This window comes from Aptenodytes forsteri, unplaced genomic scaffold, assembly GCF_000699145.1.
Source record: "Aptenodytes forsteri isolate BGI_AS27 unplaced genomic scaffold, ASM69914v1 Scaffold404, whole genome shotgun sequence".
In the NCBI taxonomy this organism is placed as follows: Eukaryota; Metazoa; Chordata; class Aves; order Sphenisciformes; family Spheniscidae; genus Aptenodytes; species Aptenodytes forsteri.
Window position 1 is genome coordinate 4,895,697 of NW_008795629.1, and position 20,869 is coordinate 4,916,565.

The 20,869-nt window shown below is 43.5% G+C and overlaps 1 protein-coding gene across 1 annotated transcript in view; it reads left to right on the forward strand.

Annotated features, from left to right (window-relative positions):
• The first annotated feature begins 2,143 nt into the window (after positions 1-2,143).
• The window catches only part of DIS3L2 (DIS3 like 3'-5' exoribonuclease 2), a 200,003-nt gene continuing 181,277 nt past the window's right edge, over positions 2,144-20,869 (forward strand). The window contains exons 1-3 of the mRNA XM_009282384.1: positions 2,144-2,843; positions 18,767-18,925; positions 19,227-19,369. Of these exons, the coding sequence (XP_009280659.1) occupies positions 2,144-2,843; positions 18,767-18,925; positions 19,227-19,369 (1,002 nt within the window). The remainder of the gene's footprint in view (positions 2,844-18,766; positions 18,926-19,226; positions 19,370-20,869) is intronic.

Genomic DNA, 20,869 nt, shown 5'->3' on the forward strand with positions numbered 1-20,869 from the left:
AAACGCAGCGGGGGGGGGGCAGGGGGGGCGGTTTTCATCCTGGGCCCAGCCAAGCGAGCGTCTTCCCTCGGCGCTTCCTTCCCCGCGTTTCACTCACCCGCATCCCTGTCCCGCCTGTGGGAAGGAGGCAGGGTGGGTATGCCTCGTACCCGCCTCTGCCTTCCCTCCGCTCCCCGGCTGTTAGGGAGCTGACAGTTCCTGGTTGCCCACCGGAAAACTAATAATGAAACTGTGATGCGTGGGGGCTTGTAAGTCCCTTTTTTTTTTTTTTGGTCTGTGCTCCAGTTGCTAACTGTTAACGTGATTAAAGTTGCAGAAATTACAGTGGAGGCGAGATGTGAATGTTTATTCTTCACTTGTAAATAAAGACGGCAAACTCCTGTATCGCGGAACCAGTGTTTGGAGAGTAGTCTCGCTGGCATTTGTAAATGTTATCTACTTCTATTGAATTGGCAACGGGAGAAGGTGACGTTAAAAGAAAGCTTGCTGTAGACCTACCCGTGTGAGGGCTTTGTAATAGCGCTGTAGCAGGTCAGTCTATTAGAAAAATTTAGCTATTGGCCAGCACCAATGGAAAATCTTAGGAACAAGAATCACAAACCACACAAAGAATTTTTCCTATGTATTCAGGGATTTTTAATTTTTGCTTTGTATTGTGAAGCCTATTCACATCCGTGCTCAATTACTTAAGTAAATCTCGCTGCAACACGCGTTGTTTCTCCGAAAGGGCCAGAGCAGGCGCTCTGAGGAGGAGCTGGCGCTGCAGTCCTTGGTCCCTGCTGGATGATGCCCCGTTCCCAGGCAGCGTGTGCACGGAGGAGACTGCCTGGGTGCTTATCCTCTGTGCAACTGCAGCAAAAGGGAGAAGAGGGCTGGGTAAGGGCGAAGAAAAATTCCGAGCATGGTGGGAGTAGGGAAGGGAATATAAGTTTCTCTTCTGCTGAGCTCTGTATTCTGTCCTGCCAACACCCCCATGCTTAGAGAAGTGAAGAGAGAGAGGTTTAACAGACAGTATCTTTATTTTAGCTTAGAGTCCAGTGCCCCTCAGTTCTGGCATAGAAGAGATGAGAGTGAGCCCTGACGTTCTCAGCATACCAGCTGGGGTGAAGTTCAGCTTCAAACGTGTCTTGAAGGGAAAAAGAGGCATTTTTATGAAAACCCGCAGAAGACAGCAGTTGCACTGGGCTCCATTATTAATATACTTTTATTTTCCTCTTCAGTGTTAGATACAGCAAAAATCATTGCTGTGTCCTGTCCGTACCTATAATTTATCTTAATAGTAGCTGAGGACAATTTACTAGATTCTTTCGCTCCAAAAACTTAAAAGCTAGAGCAGCTGAAACAGGATTGAAAGATGCTTGATCTACTTAAGTTCCACACTTGTGCCGCAAAGGTGGAGGCATAATACCATGTACAGAAACTGGCGCTGGATGGAGTGGCAGCCAGTGTGTCTCAATCACTAAGAATTATGAGCTCTTGCAGGACAGTTAGTTGTGCTAGGGAATTTATTGTATGTCAGTCGCGCTGGGAGGGAGTTTATGGCTAGAAAGACAAGCTGAAATGGTTAGTCTTCGTATTTGAAGCAAATGTCCTATATAATCCAGAAGTGTCGGTCACTGTGGGGGGGAGGTAACAGGCAATGTATGCTTTTTACTGCAACATTGAAGCACTTCAGTAAGGATGCAGTTATTTTTGAAGACTCCAGGTTGGACATGACAAGATTTTACTTCTGATAACTGCTAAACTGATGCATCTGATACAGTCTGTCAGTTACTGCCTTAATTTACCTGGCTTTTTCAAAGGCAAGGAAGAACGGATTAAAGGAATCCCTTATATTTGGGGTGTCAGCCTCGGGACAAAAATCCCCGTTTTGTGTGGCGTATGGGCAGGTAGGGCGTACAGGCCATGGTCACTCCTAGGTCACTGACGCAGATTTGGTGCGTTGAGTACATTGTGAAACCCCTTCACCCCAGTGGAGTGACTTACCAACCCAGAATTCCTGTAAAGGTCAATACATTCTCATTTAGTACATTTTTGTGTCTTTTAGCATAATCAATTATTTGACGCTGTGTTTCAAGAAAATAACCCTTTTTTCCCCTGTGTCTATTTATAACTCTTTGAAGTTTGGGCCTTTTACTGCACTATGGATCATCTGGGGTATGTGAGAAGTACTACTTCTGCCCAAGGTGCCAAAGAGGGATCGAGCAAGCCCACTGCTCCCCAGAAGAACGCTTACACAAGGCTTGTGCAAAAGCACCACAGCGGCCGATTCCGGTCCTATTTGAATCACATTGCACAGAAGATGCAGCTAGAAGAGGGCACCTCCAATGACCCCAGCTCGGATCTGGACCCGCCCCTGAGGAGAGGCCTGGTGAAGGATAATCCAGCCAGGAATGGGTTGAATGTGCACAGCTATTCACCGGTTAGAACATCTCATCTGGAACAGCCCATGCCTGGAGGATTTGAGAACGATAAACCCCAAACCGCTCTGAACAGATGTCCTCATAAAAAAAATGCCATTGTTAGCCCAGAAGGAGACTTGGAGGTGGAGGAAGACTATTATGTACATCAGCGTGGAGCTGCAGCTGACTTGTTAAATATGAGTGATGCCCTAGGTGGGAGAGTATCGAACAGCCTGAGACACCGTGCAGCTCTGCAGAAGTCTTCTGGTTCTGATGAAAAGGATGAGGAGGACATGTGGAGGAAGAAACATAAGAAACGAGGCAGGTGTCCTGCCAACACAGATACAGCAGCTGGACACTTGTTGACTGAGCAGTTTAGTGAGGATGTGCTGGCAATAAATGCCAGGAAAAACAGTCACTTGTCTCCAGGTCAAGTCCAAGGTGAGTTCACACTAATGAACTGTTTGGTCCATTTGCTACAATTACTGTGGAATTGAATGTGATGTTTTAGTCATGAGTGAGTCAACATGAGCCAGTTGTAGTCTGTCCAAGTTAGTCAGCTCTTAGTTACCTGTGGGTGGCTTTGTCCTGGTTTACAAGTAAGCCGTCCGGCATGTGCAAATGGCTTCATGTGGAGCCAGCTTGGTGCTGGCCTAGGCTCTGTGAATGTGGCTGTGCTGCTTCCAGGATCAGCTCAAGACTACAAGAGCCCAATTTCTGTGGTGTAGACTCCAAGTCAATAAGACTGCTGGATCTGCGCTGACTCAGGGCAGAGTCATGCTTTCCTCTGCATTGCCTCTTTGGATCTGGCGTGCTGCTTTGCCTTTGCGGAGGCTCCAAGTCCATCTAACACTCGGGGCTAAGATGCCTGTATAATATCTAATTCCTGATACAGAGTGTTGACTCCAGTAAATTTTGCTGTTAGTAACAAAACGACCACATCTTGCAGTAGTAAAGTGAATGTGTCTCTTAAATGCGATGTTCAAGGCAAAAAGCCCACTTATGGAGAGAAATAAAATTCTTTATTAAAAAACACCCCAAAACACAGCATCAACAAGCAACCAAAGCCAGGCAGTTTAAATTTGATCTCTCTGTGTAATGGGTTAAAACTTCCTCTGAATGTTATTTATGGTGAAATACTTGGATAGCCTGATCTTATGAGCTACTACTGAAGGAACTCATAAATGTCACCGTATTAAATTCTCTGTAACAAGTAGAAAAGAGATCGATTTCTCACACGGGTAAGACGGGCCTGAGGCCTATCACAACTCTTGGATTGGAAATCAAGTAAATGTTTAACTAAATCAATCTTACAAAACTATGCCCTATCACTCAAGAGTGGCAAGTAATATGCTTTTTACAGGGTTTGCGGTATTTCAGAGGCTGTGACAGTAGATTATGTGCTAAAGTTGGTAAACTTTCATGAGTTCTTGCAAGACAGATCATAGAGATTTAACACAAGCAGATTATGCTAAAATTTGTTGATGAGCTTGATTTTTGGGAGGGGTTTTTTTTGCATGCTTCATTGTAACACTATTTATTATGCTAGCCTGTTATAATAGACTTTGCTACCTTTCACCCTTCAGCTTTTGGAGAGTAGGGGAGAGCAGCTAACAGGGATGGAGAGTCTAGAAGGCTTTCAGTTTGTAGCCATGAAAATGGTAGCTGCCTACATGGATTTTAGTCTAAAATAAAAATACCCTGACTTTCAAAAGCAAGCATCTGCAGTTCCCTCCTGCTCTAGTTGGGAGTGGGGTTGCACAAACCCTTTGAAAGCTAGTTGTTTGTTTAGTGTAAAGACCTAGAGCAGAAAATGTTGACCCTCACATTTGACCTCCCAGGTGGAAAACTCACACTGTGGGGAAGATTATTGGAAAATTATTTGCTTAACAGTGACACCCTTCCTCTTCTTCCCCCTGCATGCCTCCCCAGCCACCCTCCTGTGTAGCTGAGACTGGTTATTCTCCAGAACACTTGCAGGGACATGAAAACAGTTTCTTGGGGAGGAAAGAAATAGGAAAAAAAATATATGTAATTTGATTCAGAGAAATGGTTTTTTTGCTGTTCAGTTTGAGTATATTTTAGCACTCTTGTTTAAGTGAAGTGAAGGTTTTACAGTATGCAAGTGCTTAGGTATAAGAACTCACACATCACAGTCCCAGATTAATATTTTCTCACTTCAAAGCTTGTCTTTCTCTCTTGATGCTTATATAAGTCATATTACTTTGCATAGGCAGGTGTCTGGTTTGATCAGTTTAAATCAAGGCTTGTGAAACTGTGGTGGCAAGAATTGCTTCTGTCATAGCGGTGAGGCATATCATCTTTTCAGTAGTGACATTTCCTCACAAATTAACTCTGTTCAGGCTGTTGTAGGCCTTCCAAAAGACTCTTTGAGCTAATCTCAAAGCCAAGCATCTCTCTTTATATTGCTTATTTTCATTGTCCTCTTAACAGCTCTTCAGCTCGGGCTTAGCCATGGTCAGGTTTGCAATGATCCTAAAACTGAAAGTGCTAAAATTGAAGGCAAACGCGGAGGGCTGAGAAAACCCTTTGAGTGCTCTGGGGCAGGCTGTGGGCAGCGAGGGGCTCTTCCTTGTTAATGTCCTTCCAGTGGCGCAGCAGTTCCTGTGGCCTTGGGGGAAAGCAGAGTGGTTTGTGGAGCCCCAAGCAAGCGTCACTGAGCCATGGAGCTCACTGCTGATGATGTGTTGCTGTCCTTGAGAAGCACTGAGGATTGCCTTTGTCACTCTGGGCTGTAAGGCCCCGAGATGAGGCTTGGGGGATAGAAATAATTTCATAGCAGATAATTAGGAGACCGACCATGGCAGTCTCTTCTGGTGTTCCATATAGTAACTGCTTTTCCTAAGTATTGGAAGCTTTGCAGTTGAGAGCGCTGCGTGTGAACACAACTCCGTTCTCCCTCATCTGAAACATGTGATAGAGTCATGAAACTGTGCGTTGGATTCACTCAACAGTGTCAGCACTCTGGGATTTGGGAAGACGAAGCTGCGTATAGATGCATTCCACAGATTGTTGCTCCTTTCTGTGCGGCTATAACCTCTGTGAGAATTTCCATATAGCCTCCTGTTCTGAAGTTTCTTCTCAAACAAACCCCAATAAGACAGAAAATAATCCTAAAATGCCACTTTAAATTGTGATGCTCATAGTTTTTCATCTAATACAATTTCCCTGCTGGTATTTTTCCCTAAATCTCCAATCCTCTAGGTTCTTTGGGTGCTAAAATTTGGTTAAACTTCCTTAACAGAAAGTCTTTTATGAAGTCCCCTGGGTTGTTTTCTGGTTTTGATCAAAGGTTCTAAGGATTTTCCCACTTCAATTCAGAGTTAGTCATCAAAATCTCTTTTCAGACTGACTGATGTTTCTGTCATAAAAGGGCTTAAAACCCCTCTTCCTTGAGAACAGAAGTACTGACTCTTTCTGCGGCATCTGTCTGTCACATGCTAGTAGTTGAGATTTGCATGGCTGCTAAGTGGAACTTCATCTTAAATATCTGCGATGCATTGCTTTATCAGTAAGTAGTTTAGACCAAGCTGCGTGTTTTATTCGGGACGGCATGGTTTTGGTTGCTTTTTGAGTACGTGCACTTCTCAGCCTGTTTTTGAGGGAATGTTGCGGTTTGATAGCACATTCCTGAGTCTGCTGGAAAGCCTAAAACCCACACATCTGCAGAAGAGAACTGTCCTCCGTGGAGGACGTGGAGTGCAGCATGGTCTTTGGGAACACCATCTCCTGGCCACACTCGTTTTCAGAGGATCTCGGGAGCTAGAGTACCTGGGAGTGAGGTGGCTTTATTGATGCTGAAAGCTTGGGTGGAGCAGGATTCTTGTGAAGGCTGATTGCTATGAAATAGGTTCAGATTTTGCAGGGCTGGGTATAGTCTCAGTCTGTATCTGCAGACATCCTCCTCAGGACGAACACCACCACCAGCTTCGCTAGGTAGCCTCCTGAGGCTCCTCTCACTAAAAGCTTCACGGGTTTATGATGTGGTGGAGGTATCTTGCCCATCTGTCAGGGTCAGCATGCCCCCTGAGTAGAAACACACAATTCCTGGGTAACAACATGCCTCATCTGAAACGGCATAAGATTTCCACGGCCCTTTCTGATTTATCACCTGTCTGACACATGGCATTTATTTGCCCAGCCTGTGGTACTTAACCAACTCGGGCAGCTTCCACAGAGGAGTGTCGCTGACAAGCAGGCTGGTGTTTAGCATCATAGCTTTAAAAACAATTGTTGCTGTTGGATGGTGGTGTGTTTGTGGCTGCAACCTTGACATTTAAAAGGTTCAGGATAGGTAAAGGAAATGTCCTGGAATGGCTTTCCTGCGTGTTTGATGGGCACAGCTGGTCAAGAAATACCAGCCGTAACAAGATGGCAAAATCTTAGGGGTTTTGTCTTTCCATCGTACGCTGCAGTAAATTTTGTATTTGCCTTTGTTTCTCTGGGGGAACTTTGGAGGAAGAACCACAGCTTCTGCTTTTCCCTTCTTGTAAGGCAAATTTAGGATAATGCTAGTTTTTAGAGGTGAGCCTTCCAGTTCTTGTGTGGTGAAATTCAGTACTTAAGAATGCTGTTATCTCCCTATCTGGCACCCAGTAAATATGAGCCAGCGATCTAGTAAAGGCCACAGAATCAGCTCAATAAATGGAGAATGTTGGTTGCTGTTGGTGGTGGTTGTTTGTGGCTGCAACCTTGACATTTAAAAGGTTCAGGATAGGTAAAGGAAATGTCCTGGAATGGCTTTCCTGCGTGTTTGATGGGCACAGCTGGTCAAGAAATACCAGCCGTAACAAGATGGCAAAATCTTAGGGGTTTTGTCTTTCCATCGTACGCTGCAGTAAATTTTGTATTTGCCTTTGTTTCTCTGGGGGAACTTTGGAGGAAGAACCACAGCTTCTGCTTTTCCCTTCTTGTAAGGCAAATTTAGGATAATGCTAGTTTTTAGAGGTGAGCCTTCCAGTTCTTGTGTGGTGAAATTCAGTACTTAAGAATGCTGTTATCTCCCTATCTGGCACCCAGTAAATATGAGCCAGCGATCTAGTAAAGGCCACAGAATCAGCTCAATAAATGGAGAATGTTGGTTGCTGTGGAAATCTTTAAAGCGTAGCTAATCTTGCCAGGTCCAATGTAACGTTCCTTAGATGACGTTAATCATACTAATAAGATATGGGAGAGGAGGGAAAACTGGATTTACTGTATGGCCCCATCTGAGAAACACATGAAAAATAGAATGCTTCTTTCTCTAATGGTTTAACAACGTCATCACAAACATAAATTTCTTTCTTGCTTTTGATAGAAAAAAAAAGTTGCATTCCTGAATCTTGTGCAACTAACGTTTTTGGCTAACATCAGCTATAGTCTGTGAGTTAATATCTGATGTATCCTCTCTTGGGGAGATGAGATCCTGCCCTTGCAAGGACTGTGGTTTTTGTATGTGATCTAATAACTGCCTCCCATGCCCTTTACCAGAGTCCTGAGCACACCATGGTGCAGTGGGACTGAGTGCTGCAGCAGGAGCCCTTGCATTTGGCAGCAAAGCTTTAATCTCTGTGAAGTAGCTTCCTTCACCTGCTAGTGCTCATGTGAAAATGTTCATCAGTGGAAACACTTGTTGCTGTTAACCTGCTATTTTTAAAAAACAAACTATGTTTTTTTCTTTTTAGCTCCAATCTCTGAAGTTAGGCCCCCATTATGTAGCTCAGGTAACTATGCTTGTCAGTCTGATGTTGGTCCCAGGAAAATAATAGGCTAATAGAAGAATTGAGTTAATTTTTTAATTAGTTTTAAATCTTTTCTGTAATGTGGCTTGTCATCACATTATGCAACAAAGGTCCTGTTGAGCTCCCTCGGTGTCAGTTTCTTATGAGATTAGGAGTTTGGTGATAAAGGTGTGAGTATGGATGCTAGTGTGTTAGCATAATAAAATCACAGCACATGTGTAATCATTTAAAAGAAGTTTAGCTGAACTGATTAAATGCAGCAATAAATTGAGAATTGTTACCAACAGGTGTGTCTGGTTCCTGCAGCGTCATGTTCTGACCCTGTGCTGTTTAATACTTCTGTCAATCATCAGGAAGAAAACATACAAGTAGGATTGAAAGTTTTTTTGGATGACTTGGAGACTGCAGGGAGTACTGAATAATGAGGACAGTTACTGGCAGCCATCTGGATCGCTTGGTGGACTGGGAGCAGGCAAAACAAAATCCATTTATCGGGCCAGCGTAGAGCTGTGCTATCAGTGCGAGGAACCCAGAATGAGAAGCAACAGCTTGGAAAAAAGTTTTGAGCTTTTGATGGATTAATCAGCTGAACATCCCCCTCCTGTGAGATGTGGCCAAAAGGGTAATGTATGAGCATGGGAATTGGAAGATGGAGTATAGACTGCGTGTGTCTGGCATGGCAGCAGCAGCAGCTTCTGGAGTATTGTATCCTGTGGTGATGCCCTCTGTTCGGGGCGGATGGTGATGAATTGATGAATACTCAGAGGACGGCCACAAGGAGGATTAAAACGCTGGGATCATGAGTGAATGATTTGAGGAACCTGGCTTTACTTATCAAAGAGATGCTTGGGGGAAGGGAGCTTTCAGTAAATTGCCTACATGTGGAACAGATGTTCAATAATAGGCTACTCAGCTGAGCAGATTATGATATAACACATTTGAGGCTAAACAAATCCAGGCTTGAAATACAGCACAATTTAGCAGTGAGGGTGAATGACCATTGGAACAGTTTTACCAAGGCTTGTCACTGGCACGTTTAAAAGCCCTGATAACAAAGTCTACACCCAAAATATGCTGTAGTTCAAAAAGGAATTAATTTGAAAAAGCCCGCTGTCCTCTGCTATCCATGAGGTCAGCCAGCCCGCACAGCCCAATCAGCTCTGGCCTGATGTTCAGATAATCTCTGAAGTGTCTCCTTTGCCGTGGGTACCCAGGTAGGTAGGACAGATGCTTTGCAGCTGGCTTCAGTGGCTAACTGCGATTCCTCTCCAGGCCATAGCTGCTGCAGGGCTTTCACCACTGCCCCACTCTCCAGTCTCTGCTTCTGCCTCTTCTGTCCTGTGCGCTGGTATCCATCTCTTGCCCTCCCACCTCAAGTCCCCTGCTAACTAGCTCCATGAAATGCTGTGGGCTGCATGTCCCTAACTCCCTCTTGTGGGGAAGTCTGAGCTACGGAGAGTTGAAACTTGGCTGGGGCAGGATGGAAAACAAAATGTTGGGATCTCTTGCATAAAATAATGTCTTCTGTGACAAAAATAAAAATTTCCAGGGTGCTGAAGGAAAATGTCAACACTAGCAGCTGCAGCCCACAGATGTATGGGGCAGGTCATGCCTTGGAGAATATTTCAGGCTCTCTACAGATACAAGCCTGCAGCGATACTGCATTTTTGTTCAGTTTGTATGTGTTTAGGCATTTTTCCCCCTCAGCACTAAGGGTTGTGAATTATGTACTTAGTACACTGAATGGGCAGTATGGGGAACGGTTCATCAGCAAATTGTCTTATTCTGCAGCACATTTGGTAACCTCGGGATATGTGTGAGTCTGAAAGCAGTTCTTTCATTTCTTCAGCTGCTTATGTCTTCTAGTATGTTAGCACCTCCTGTCAGGTATTTTGCCTTTCAAAGCCTCTTGACTTCCTCTGATCTTCGAGCAACTTGCTTCCCTCAAACTACTGAAGCCCACAGAAATCAAAGAGAGAACTTCCGCAATATTACGCTTTTAAAGTATTTTTCTTGAAGTGTTGAAGAAGCCTTTTCATGGTGTAGTTGCTGGATAAAGCAAAGAGCAAAAGGTATTGTGGAAGAAGGTTTGAGAGGATGGAAGGACGAGGGGGCAGTGGAAGCAGCCCTGACCCACATCCTGAGGCAGGAGTGGAAGCCTGGAAGAGTGCAGTCATCAGGCGGAGTAGGTAGTTAGGAGGTCACGAGCAGGGTGGAGCAGGTTCACAGAGAGTCCTGAAAACCAGAAGAGCTGTATCCCCTCCCTGACAACGCCGCTGTGCTGCTGCACGCAGCTGGAGCACAGTAACTATTTTGATAAACTTTTAGTCTATTGCTACTAAATGAGTTTCGTCACCAACCCTTAGTTCAGAGCCTGGAATGGTATCTTTGGCTCTTGCACTCATGTAGTATTCCTACAACACAAACCCTGCTGAGGAATTGAATAAAACTGCAGTTACTGTCTGAGTTACTGAAGTCAAAATCCTGCAAGCATCAGGATGCTTGGAAGTGTTTTGGAAGAGGAATCCTGGTGTCATGGGCACATGATCTTGGCGGTCAGGAGCAGTTTCCACAGCATTGTTTTCCGCAGCAGAAAGAATCCATTGTGCATTTTTCTTCATTTCAGTTTCTCAAAGCATAGGCCCTTTCAGAAAGCCAAAGTCAGCAAGAACATTTTCATTTTCCCTAGTTCATACTGAAATCCAGGAGCATGTAGCACAAGAGTTTTAAATAAGTATGTGCAGCTTAAAGCAAAAGAGTGGTGGCAACATGTGCTTCCCACCATGTGTGTGCTTCCCACTTCATTTCCATGGGTCTGGAAATGAGCATCTGTCTCTGCTCCTGACTTTCCTGGGTATCCATGGACATGCCACTTCATTTTTTTGCTACCTCCATCTCTAAGTGGGGATGGTTCTTCCTCAGTGGCATGTTGTAAGAATGCTGAATGTCTGAATCTTTTACAACCAGCTATGGTGGCACAGTCACCTCCAACAGCAGCTCATGGCCCTATGAACTCACTGACAAACCATAACAGCCTGTATTTCCCCATCCAGGAGTCACCGGCTGGGGGCCAGGCTGCCTTTCTGCAGCCAGCTTGTCCCCCATGTGGCAAGGATTCCCTTTGTGCTTTTTTTCTTGGACTTGCAACTCTTCTGTGCAAATTTTGGCAGACTTTCTGCCAAAAATGTTTAGAGAATCACCTTCTCCAAAGACGCAGGGCGAGAGAGAGCAATGAATTTGTTCACGGGTGCACAGACGGCTCGCAGCCGGACCATGTCCTGGTGCATGAACGCAGTCGCACTGGTAGACAGGCTGCTGGCTGGCACAGGTGGAGGAGCTGTGTTATATTGTGCAGGGTTGCTTGTAACCAGTTGGGCTGCTGCTAGAGGAACCGGTTGCTTTGAATCACTGTTGAAATTTCATTTAAGAGCTGTGTGGACAGGGCTTCACTTTAAGCGCTGTCTTCTCACTTTATTTTGATTTGTCTAGTCAGTGCAAAGTTACAGCTCAGATTTACGCTGTGGCTGGGCCCTGGTGGCCCATCATAATGGGTCAATTAGTGGAGGCTGGTGGGCATGGGAGCTAGTTCTGGCAGCTGGATTTCAATACATCATCCACTCAGTTCAGGACATTTGCATAGAATTTACATTTTGGCTGAGCCCGTGCATGTAAATGTAGGTCTGCATTGTTTCTCTTCGTTGAATGACTGTTTAATTAACTTTAAACGTAATTATGCAATCTGCCATCTGCCTAAATCCCTACAGTGCTGTCATATCACCGTCCTTTTCCATTTCCGCCAAGATATTCCCTTTCCCGGAAGTTTGCCCTACTTTTCAATCATTAAGATAATTTCAAATCATTCCCATCCTTAGTTATTTTTGAGGAGGACTCACAGCAACGTTGTAGAATCTCCCTTTAGCTCTGTGGCCAGGCTTCGACTGAGCACAGGACTGTGCTGCAGAACCTCCAGTTTAGGATTCTTTGAGTTTACATTTCATCAGAGAAGAAGGATCTCTTTTTTATTTGCTTGTGATAAGGAGAATGTGCTCTCAGGCTTTCTCTTAGACCCCAGATTGAGCATCTGAAATACTGCCTACCAGGTTTATCTCCTGAAAGTCTCTTTGCTGCAATGAAACCTCACTGAACTGATAACGTATCTCAAAGTCTTGCCTTTCCACTCCTACATCTCTAATGAATTCTTTCCCATGACATCCTCATTTCTCTCTATTGCTTTGTCTTTAATCTTGAGCCGTCAACTTTATTTAACCGGTTTGCTTCAAGATACTGCAAAATGCATGGAGGTGGTTCTGCTCCAAGGCTATCGGAGAACTCTGAACTCATTTAATTCATGCTGAGAGCAGTGTTGAAGCACAGCTGTTCCTAGCACAGGCTGGAGTGGAGCTGAGCTGACGGGGAGCGTGGTGGTTGGGTTTTGGTCCTGTTTGTGTTATTGGGGCTCTAGCACAGAGTTTTGCTTGAGATATCTTCCAAGGAGTGTCTTTTTTCTTCCTGGTACAGAACTCTCCCTGAGCAGCTATACCAACAGCTGTCTCTGTGTATTTCCTTTGAAAAGAAAATAGAACAAAAAAAGTACTTGGCTGTTACCATTAGTGAGACATTTAATCTCTTAAATCTGCAAAATATTTTGCAAAACATAAATAGCTAGTTACTTCTGGCCTGCCTATGACCAGTGTTTTTTGTTGACATAACTTGCATTTGAGATCACTTCAATGGTGTTTGTTGGTTTTGCCTGTTGTTTTTGCCTGTGTGTGGTAATTTGATCCCGGATATTGTAGTAGTCATTTAAGTGCTTGGAGTTTTTGAGTTAGTCACTTATATAATACGGCATATACTGGATGTCGCTGGTGCATTAGAAATGGAAAACAATCTAACAAACGTATCTTGGCTTTTAAAATTTGAGAGGAAATTATTTTAGAGGCTTCTTTGAGCAGCAGAAAATATCAAATAGCTTTTAAATTGCCTGTTTAAGCATATGAAAGGGAAAGACGTGGGGATCCTAGCAAAACTGCCCTGATATTAATGCAGTTTGTACTGGCAAAGCATGCTTTTGCTTGTAGGGTTTATTTGACTTTGGAGAACGAAACAAATGATTGCCTGGTATAACAGTGTCAACACTAGGCCTGTGCCTATCTGGAGTTACCAGCCAGAACCTGCGTCCCCCGCCAGCTCATCAAAGCTGGCAGAGTTAGATTCACAGAAGTACCTGGGATGGGTTGTTCAGGGGCTATGTAGGATTTGGGATTTTTTGGGTCCTAGAGGTCTTTGCAAAACAAGGCAGAGTTTCCATCGGCTAAACTCTTGTATTGAGACTATTAATATGCTCTGTTACACATCAACATCCATAGCGGCTCATAAAGTTGCAAGTAGAACTTCTTGGCAGGTCGTGGAGAGTATTTGTTTGCTAAAAGACCAAATTTGATGGTTTCTAAAATTTGCTTTGCCAACTCTGCCAGGAGCCAAGGGCCAACTTGAACTTGTAGATCTGTGAGGTGATGCCTTGGGTTGCCACATGGTTGGACTCTAATTCCTTGAATCTCTAGTAGGGATGAGCAGGAACATGCTTTATTTAGCTTTCTTCCCATGCTTAACCTAGTCTGACTTAAATGGGAGTGTAGGACTAAGCAGGAATTGGCATCAGAGTAGTTCTCATTGCCTTTAGTTGGTTAATTCCTGCTTTTGGAGGTAGGGCAATGTTGGGTGACCCTTCGCTTGGTAGCTGCCATGCCTTCCAGCTCATGGGTGTATCCTTACAGTGTTTTCCTAAGTGCATAGCTGGGTTGTCTTGAAGAATTACATGTCAGGGAACCTCTTGGAAGGTTTGAAGGAAATTGGTTTAAGTCATTGAAATGTGTCAGCAATGAAATGAAACATTGGAGAAGTACAGACAAATATTTAGTAACCGTGTGTTGAGAGTGTCTCATTAACTGATAACAAATTGTTCTATTGCATGTTATCAGTTCTGCGGATATGCTTCTGTTTCTTCTCATGCTTATGCTAACTGTAAAGTGGGGGTATTTGAAAGATGCCTTTGCATATCTAGATCATGATCTAATGCTGGGAAGCAATGGAAAATTCTCTTAGCAATAGCAGAGTTAGCAGAGGTGTTGATACCCAGTCATGGACTGATAAAGGTAAGTAGTAGATGGAAGTATTTTGTGTTGGAAAAGTTTGTAACAATATTGTTCCATCCAACGCTTTCAACATAATTCCTTTTTTTTTAAAGGTAAAAGGAACTGTTAGGTGTTGAGATAGCTGTCAGTGGGGTGAGAGTCCTTAACCTGTAGAGGTGTTACCAGCACAGTCATTGTGATGTTCTCACAGTCCTGCCCACCCCAGGGAGCTGGGTTAAATATAAATAATGTAGATGGTAACAAAGCTGGAAGTTTAGTTAGAGGTAAAAATGCCTAGTGACAAGGTAGATGCTCTTTGACAGGAAAGGGGAAAGCTATACCAAGATGTCCATATCTTGGAATTCACTTAGATCTCTCAAGTAAAACTAGTTCTTCCTTGATCCCGGATGGGAGGTATCCAAGGAGTCATGGATGTGCTGATGAAAATTCAGTGAGGAATACTTTCCTTCTGTGCTGGTAGTAATCAAATAGCTTGTCAGGTGTTAGAGGGCAGTTTGAAATGTTCTATTTTTGGTAAATGAAATTGAGGGTCTTGGTTCTTTCTTGTGTAAAGCAATATGCAAATTTTAATATAAAATTGAAGACTTTTTGGCCTTGCTAACTTTATGTTTAGTTGAACATTTTAGTTGATTTAGTTGACCATCCAGTTGATCAACTGACTAATAGATGTAAATTTAATTAAATGCAGTACTTTTCAAAACCTAAACTATAGAGTGATTTTGTATAAATTATGTCAAAATAAGCTGATTTAAAACATCTAGCCTCCTCTCTTACAGTAAGCCAGATCAATTATTCTGGGAAGCTGCCTGCATGCATTTTTTTTCCAAAATAAGAAAAGATTAATAGGTACTTAGGTTTAAAGACCAAAATTTGCCTTTGCATGATGTCATTGTTGTTGTGATGGAGATGTAATGTGATGGTTTGGATTCTAGATTGAGCTCCAGTGCTGTCCTTCCATCGGAGCTCAACCAGCCACTGCTGCCTGCACATGGGATAACAACTGGGCTCCTGGGTTGGAGCCAGCCCCCAGCTCCATCCTTTCTGCTCCTTTTCCTGGTTGTGTGTTTCTACTTCCCACAGGTGCTTCCCCTTGGCTAGTTTGAGGCGGTTCACTGCTCCGTGTGTAGAATACCTGGTCCTATTTAGGTGTCCCTCTGTCACCTTTGTAGGCAGCCTCCTTGCCTGATACAGGTGTTGGGGTTATTTCAACCTGTGTCCCTCCAGAGAACTTCAGGTAATGAACAGTCAACCACCTTTCCTCAAATTCTTACTCCTGTATTATTTCCCATTGGAAATGGCAGAACGTCTAGAAATCCCAGGCAAGTGGTGGCTGCATCCATGGAGAACAGCTCTACATCATCTGTGCAGCCAGATGAACATATCTGAACATGTTGCATTTGCTGTGTGTTGTGAATACATCTGTGTCTTGCATTAGAATTGCTCTGCGTTCAAGCTTGAGTGGTTCTGCACATGCAGACGTGTTTGGTGCATTGTGGTTGCTTCAACACTCCTGTTAAGATGTATCAACCAACCTCAGCTCTTGGTCACTGCACCTTAGTCTCCCTTCTACTGAAGTTATTTTTAATTTTTTATTATATTTATTTACTTACTAATTTATTTAGTCATTGATTATTTTAATGCCTAGAATGTGTTATTACTTTGTGTGACATCTTGCCTTAAAAGATTTTGTTATATCTTACAAATCACACAACTGTAACACCACAGAAAAAGTCAGATTTCTGACACGCCTGGTGCTGGAATAGAGTTTAACTAAGTTAGTGATAGCAGTTATTTCAGAAAGAATAGTCTCAACATATCCCCTGCTATCTATAGAGTTGTCAAGTTCCAGTTTGCTTTGTGGAATGATGCCTGTTTATCCATCAGAATATTAATGCTGGGCAGCTGGGACAGCAGGAAAGCCTATCATGAGAAGTATTTCTAACTTCCAGTTTTAGGGGACAGGTGCATTATAGAAGCAAATATTGAATCTAGTTGAAACAGATGGCAACCTGTAGTTAGCTCTCTTTATTTAAAAGGAGAAATACAAGAAATTAGAGTCATGCAGAATTCGATGTGTTCCAGTTGAATGCTAATTGTGACAGTTGTTTGTGGCTTTGTAACAGGGGTGGTTTTGTTTCGCCATAAACATCACGGCCAACGGGGTCAAACAGTTATCCAAAGTGGCTGGGTGTAAACTGGCTTGCAAGCCAGCTATGTCGAAGCAGAGTTTGTTCATTTGAGTAAATTTTTTTTTTTTGAGTTTGTGTCCGAGTCTGAGCAGATGAAAAATCCCACCAGAGAGCAAGCCAAAGGCTTAAGTGTTGAAAACGTGCAAGTGCCTCTCTGTGTGTCTACCTTGTGGCACGGAAAGGTGCTTCTCCACCCTTTGCTGTTGCTGTGCCTTATTTTTGGCAGTAGTGGCCCCAAACTTTCTGAACCGATGGCCACGGCAAGTGCTGGAGCAGCTCTGCTCTGCAGTGGCTAATTCTGGCTCTCAGCTCACTTCCCAACTCATGAGACATTTTCTTCTCTTTTTTCCCCTGCATTTTAATTTTCTGCTCTCTTTTTTCGGCTCCTTCTTAATTACATGTTAAGATTTAGCCTCCTTTTTATCCCAAGTTCTTTAATTTCTAGTAGTATTTTCTGGGACTTGCTGTCATAGAAACGAGGGCTTTAGAGGACCTTACAAGTTCATGTAATCCCTTTCACTACCTCAAGGAAAAAACTACTCTTTATAGACCAACTCTGGCAGATGTCTGTCTCACCTATTTTTAAGAACCTCCAACAAAGCAGATTGCATGACCTCTCTGGGTGATCAGCCTAGTGCCTTCCTTTTTTAATAGTGTTACTAAGAGCCCACCTGTTGCAGTTTAAGTCAGATTCCTTCACCAAAATGTCTCTGAAAACCATATCCAGAGCAAACTGTGTTGCCAATTCAGAAGCTCTTCTGCTCAGATCTCTCTAGTCCATACTTTTACTTTCGGTGTCTGTTTTTGAACTTAATATCTTGACCCTTAGGGTGTTTGCAAATCAGTTCACTAGGCATTTGCAAATCAGTTAATTTTAGTTCTGTCTCATCGTGTGGTCCATACAGGTAGTATTGCCTCGTTTGCATCGGTTGAAACCTAAATTTGCGGCTGCGCTCTTGCCGTGTTACAGCTGCAACCTCCCTTGGACAGTCTGCTCCCTGAAAGCATGCGCAGAGTATAAAAAGCTTGATTATGTAGAAAGAGGCCAAACTATGTTGCCCTTGTCCTTATTGTCACTGAACACAGAGGCCCCGTCTTCATTTCAGTGTCCCATTTGGAGACAGTGCTGTGGCATTTAATCTCTTCCTGGGCTGCTCTGAGCTGGCACCTTGAGTTGTCCCTCTGCCTGTCTTGGTGTCTCCTCTCCTGAATTAGGAGGATCCCTCCCTCCTCCTGCTGATTTACCTGTTATTATATATGGAAGTTGCTTTTTGTCTGTGACTGGGTAAAGTAGCAGTTTTTTCTTATTGTACCATATTTTTAAAGAGCTCTGCTTAAGTACAGCTTTTTAAACATTTTTTTTCTCGCTGCTTCGGTTTAATTCTATGAAGCAATCTGCAATTTCGTTTGTGAAGGATACCATATGTAAAAAATTTGCCTTGTAACTTGGATAGCCCCACAGCAAATAAGTTGGCATTGCACGTTTTCTGACTTGCAGGTACAAGCTTGGACCCAGGGAGCGTAGCCAGGAGGGGCTGGAAGGCAAAGCTGTGATGACATGTTCAGTATCAAGGTGGAGGGCCAAGAGGGCAGCTGCACGGCGCTGGGTTGCATTCCAATGTGCTGATCCGTGGAACAGCGTTGGCATACGCTTTGGAAGCTGCTGCTTGCTCTTCTGGCTGTAGGGAAGGGGCTGAGGTGATGGCAGGGAAGGAAGGGGTGAGTCTTTGCAGAATATTTTTGTATGATCATGGCCTGTTCTGAGCAGGCTGGACATTTGGAGCCTTGGCATTTCTTTGTGGTGGTGTTGTGTACCGTGCTGCCTCTGGTAGCTCAGAAGTTAATTACTCCAGAGTGGGTTATTGACTTTTTTTTTTCCCCTCCTTGATTCCTGAACTACTTAATTAAGTTGTAGGGAAGTTATATTTTCTCACTGCGTGGGGGCTTAATGGGGTGGAGGCTTTGGAAACACTTTAACAATTTCACATTTTATATGCTCTAATGAATTTCCCAGGATTTTGGAAGGGTTGTATCCAACTTTAGTATCGTAATTTCCAGAGTTTTATTTATGCTAAAATAAGTTAGTGGTGGATTAAGAGGCACAAAGAGCCAACAGATTACAAATGAACTAATGAAGACATCGTTTCTTTTGGATAAAGAGCATGACTCACAGTTGTGACTTGTACTGAAGTACTGCAGACCGTGAGTTTCACCAGGACCACAAGCTGGCAATGGGGTTCCTCTTCCTTCCCCTGTTATTTCAACCCTGTGTTTGATTTCAGGTGCAGAAAAGAGAGGGTTTGCAAGGACCAGAAACAACTCTGAATCTGCAAGGACTCCCCAGAACTTCGACAGGAAGAGGCAACTCTCTGAATCGCAGACAGAAACAATGAACAATTCAGACAGCAGAATAAATCCTAGACAACTGGGAACTCCCAGAGGTATTAAAGCAGAGTGCGTACACGCTTCAGGAATAAGCTGCCTTGAAGCATGTGCTCAGCACTATTAAAAGATGGGCTGGGATGAATGCTCTTAACTCTAAAATGAACTGTAAAAGACTGTCAATTATTTGTAAAATATGATTATTCCAGGCTTTTCGGTGCTCTGAAGTTGGGTGCCAGTATTTCTAGGCAAACTGTTCTCAGAAATTCAACTTTGAATACAAAGCCTCTGTACAGCTGCTGTTAAGATACATAGACAAGTTTGGTGGGCAAGATAACACTTATGAATTTTTGTTTGCAGGAGGATCCTATGCTGCTGTCCCAACATCAGGTGATAGAAAGAATCGAAATAAACTCACTCGAGGGAGGAAGAAGAGTATATTTGAAGCCTACATGTCAAAAGAAGATGTTTCAGCAGGACTGAAAAGGGGAGAGCTAATTCAGGTGCCTGGAATATACAACGTTTATGCTCTTGTGATAAGTCTGTGGAAATCACAGGCAGTTGTTGGAAATCAGTGTCAGTTGGTTGCATGACAGGGAATTGATGTACCACTTGTAGATGCTAGAGGAAGGATTTTTCCCTTTCTCAGAAGGTTCTAGAAGTGGAATGAAATTTTTACGTTCAGCTGAAGTATAGTTTTTGGTTTGATTGCATGTTCTGTAAAATTCCTGATCCACACTCATGATGAATTGCAGAGTTCTGGTTGGATGGTCTGCTAGCCATGATAGTCATTATTGTGGAGACACTTGCTTTTACAAATGATGCTCAAAAACACAGCAGTTGCTGTCAGCCTCTGTCTTTGTCAGTGTAAGTAAAAATGAATGCCCTTAGCAAGATACTTCTTGCTGAAATTCCTCACAAAGATGTTCATTAGTCCTCAGCAGTGAGTTGCAGATGCCTATGCTTCCAGATCTACTCTTCTTTTTTCAATCTATCAACTCTTCCCAGAAGTCTCTCTCCCACAAAAAAAAGGGAGAGTGATGGTGCAGGTAATGCTGTGGTTCCTGGGGTCTCACAGGGCTGTGTCTACCAGGGCATTGCAATAACGTGTTATAAACTATGATGCAACTGGTTAAATTAATATCAAATGGCCAGGCAGTGGTACTGGACCCTGGATTTGCTTGCATAATTTTCTTTGCACTCCCCAAAGATCATAGGGCTGCCCCAGCCATTGATGACAGTGTATGGTTTACTGAAGTAAGGCACAGATAGTAGATGGAGCTGAAGAGCCCATCAAGATACAGAAAATCATTTGCGTGTGTGTATGGTTATTTGCCTTGAACAGCTAGCAGTAAGCATGTTCTCATTTTACAGATTCTAAAGGTCAAAGATCAAACTTTGTGCTTCCTTTGGAGCAGCAAAACTGCAGCCATAATTAGGCAGCAATTCTTCTCTGAATATCTAGCAAAATGTGGGGGTGGACCTGCCATTTGTGTGGGTAGCTGGATCTCAGAAGGAGTTTTGCATAAAGGTGGGCAGGGCTGAGGTTCACTGAGGAGTAGGAGAAGATAGCATCCTAGAACCACTGTTGTAGTACAGTCCTCAACATGGCGTAATGTTCTTCAGGACACATCTGGCATCCCAGTGAGATCAGACTGGCTGGGGGAAAAAGGCACGTGGAAGTCAGTGAGGGCATTACAGACACTCATGCTGAGGCATCATTTACCCAAACACACACTGGTGCATTGCCGTTTAATTAGTGTTGTAATGCTGGTGAGGTTGTGATACTTACTTTCATCAATACATTGAAGTTGCAAATGGCACCACCTCACTTTTTGTCTGATTTCTTGTTATAATTGTATAGTATTCTTGTATAATAATATAATGGCATGATTTCTGGAGGTGTGATGAGGATTCCACATACAAGATTGGCCTTCTTGGCCATTGGCCTTCTTGCCATTGGCCTTCTTGGTCGCCTGGGCACACTGAACATGAGCTGGCAG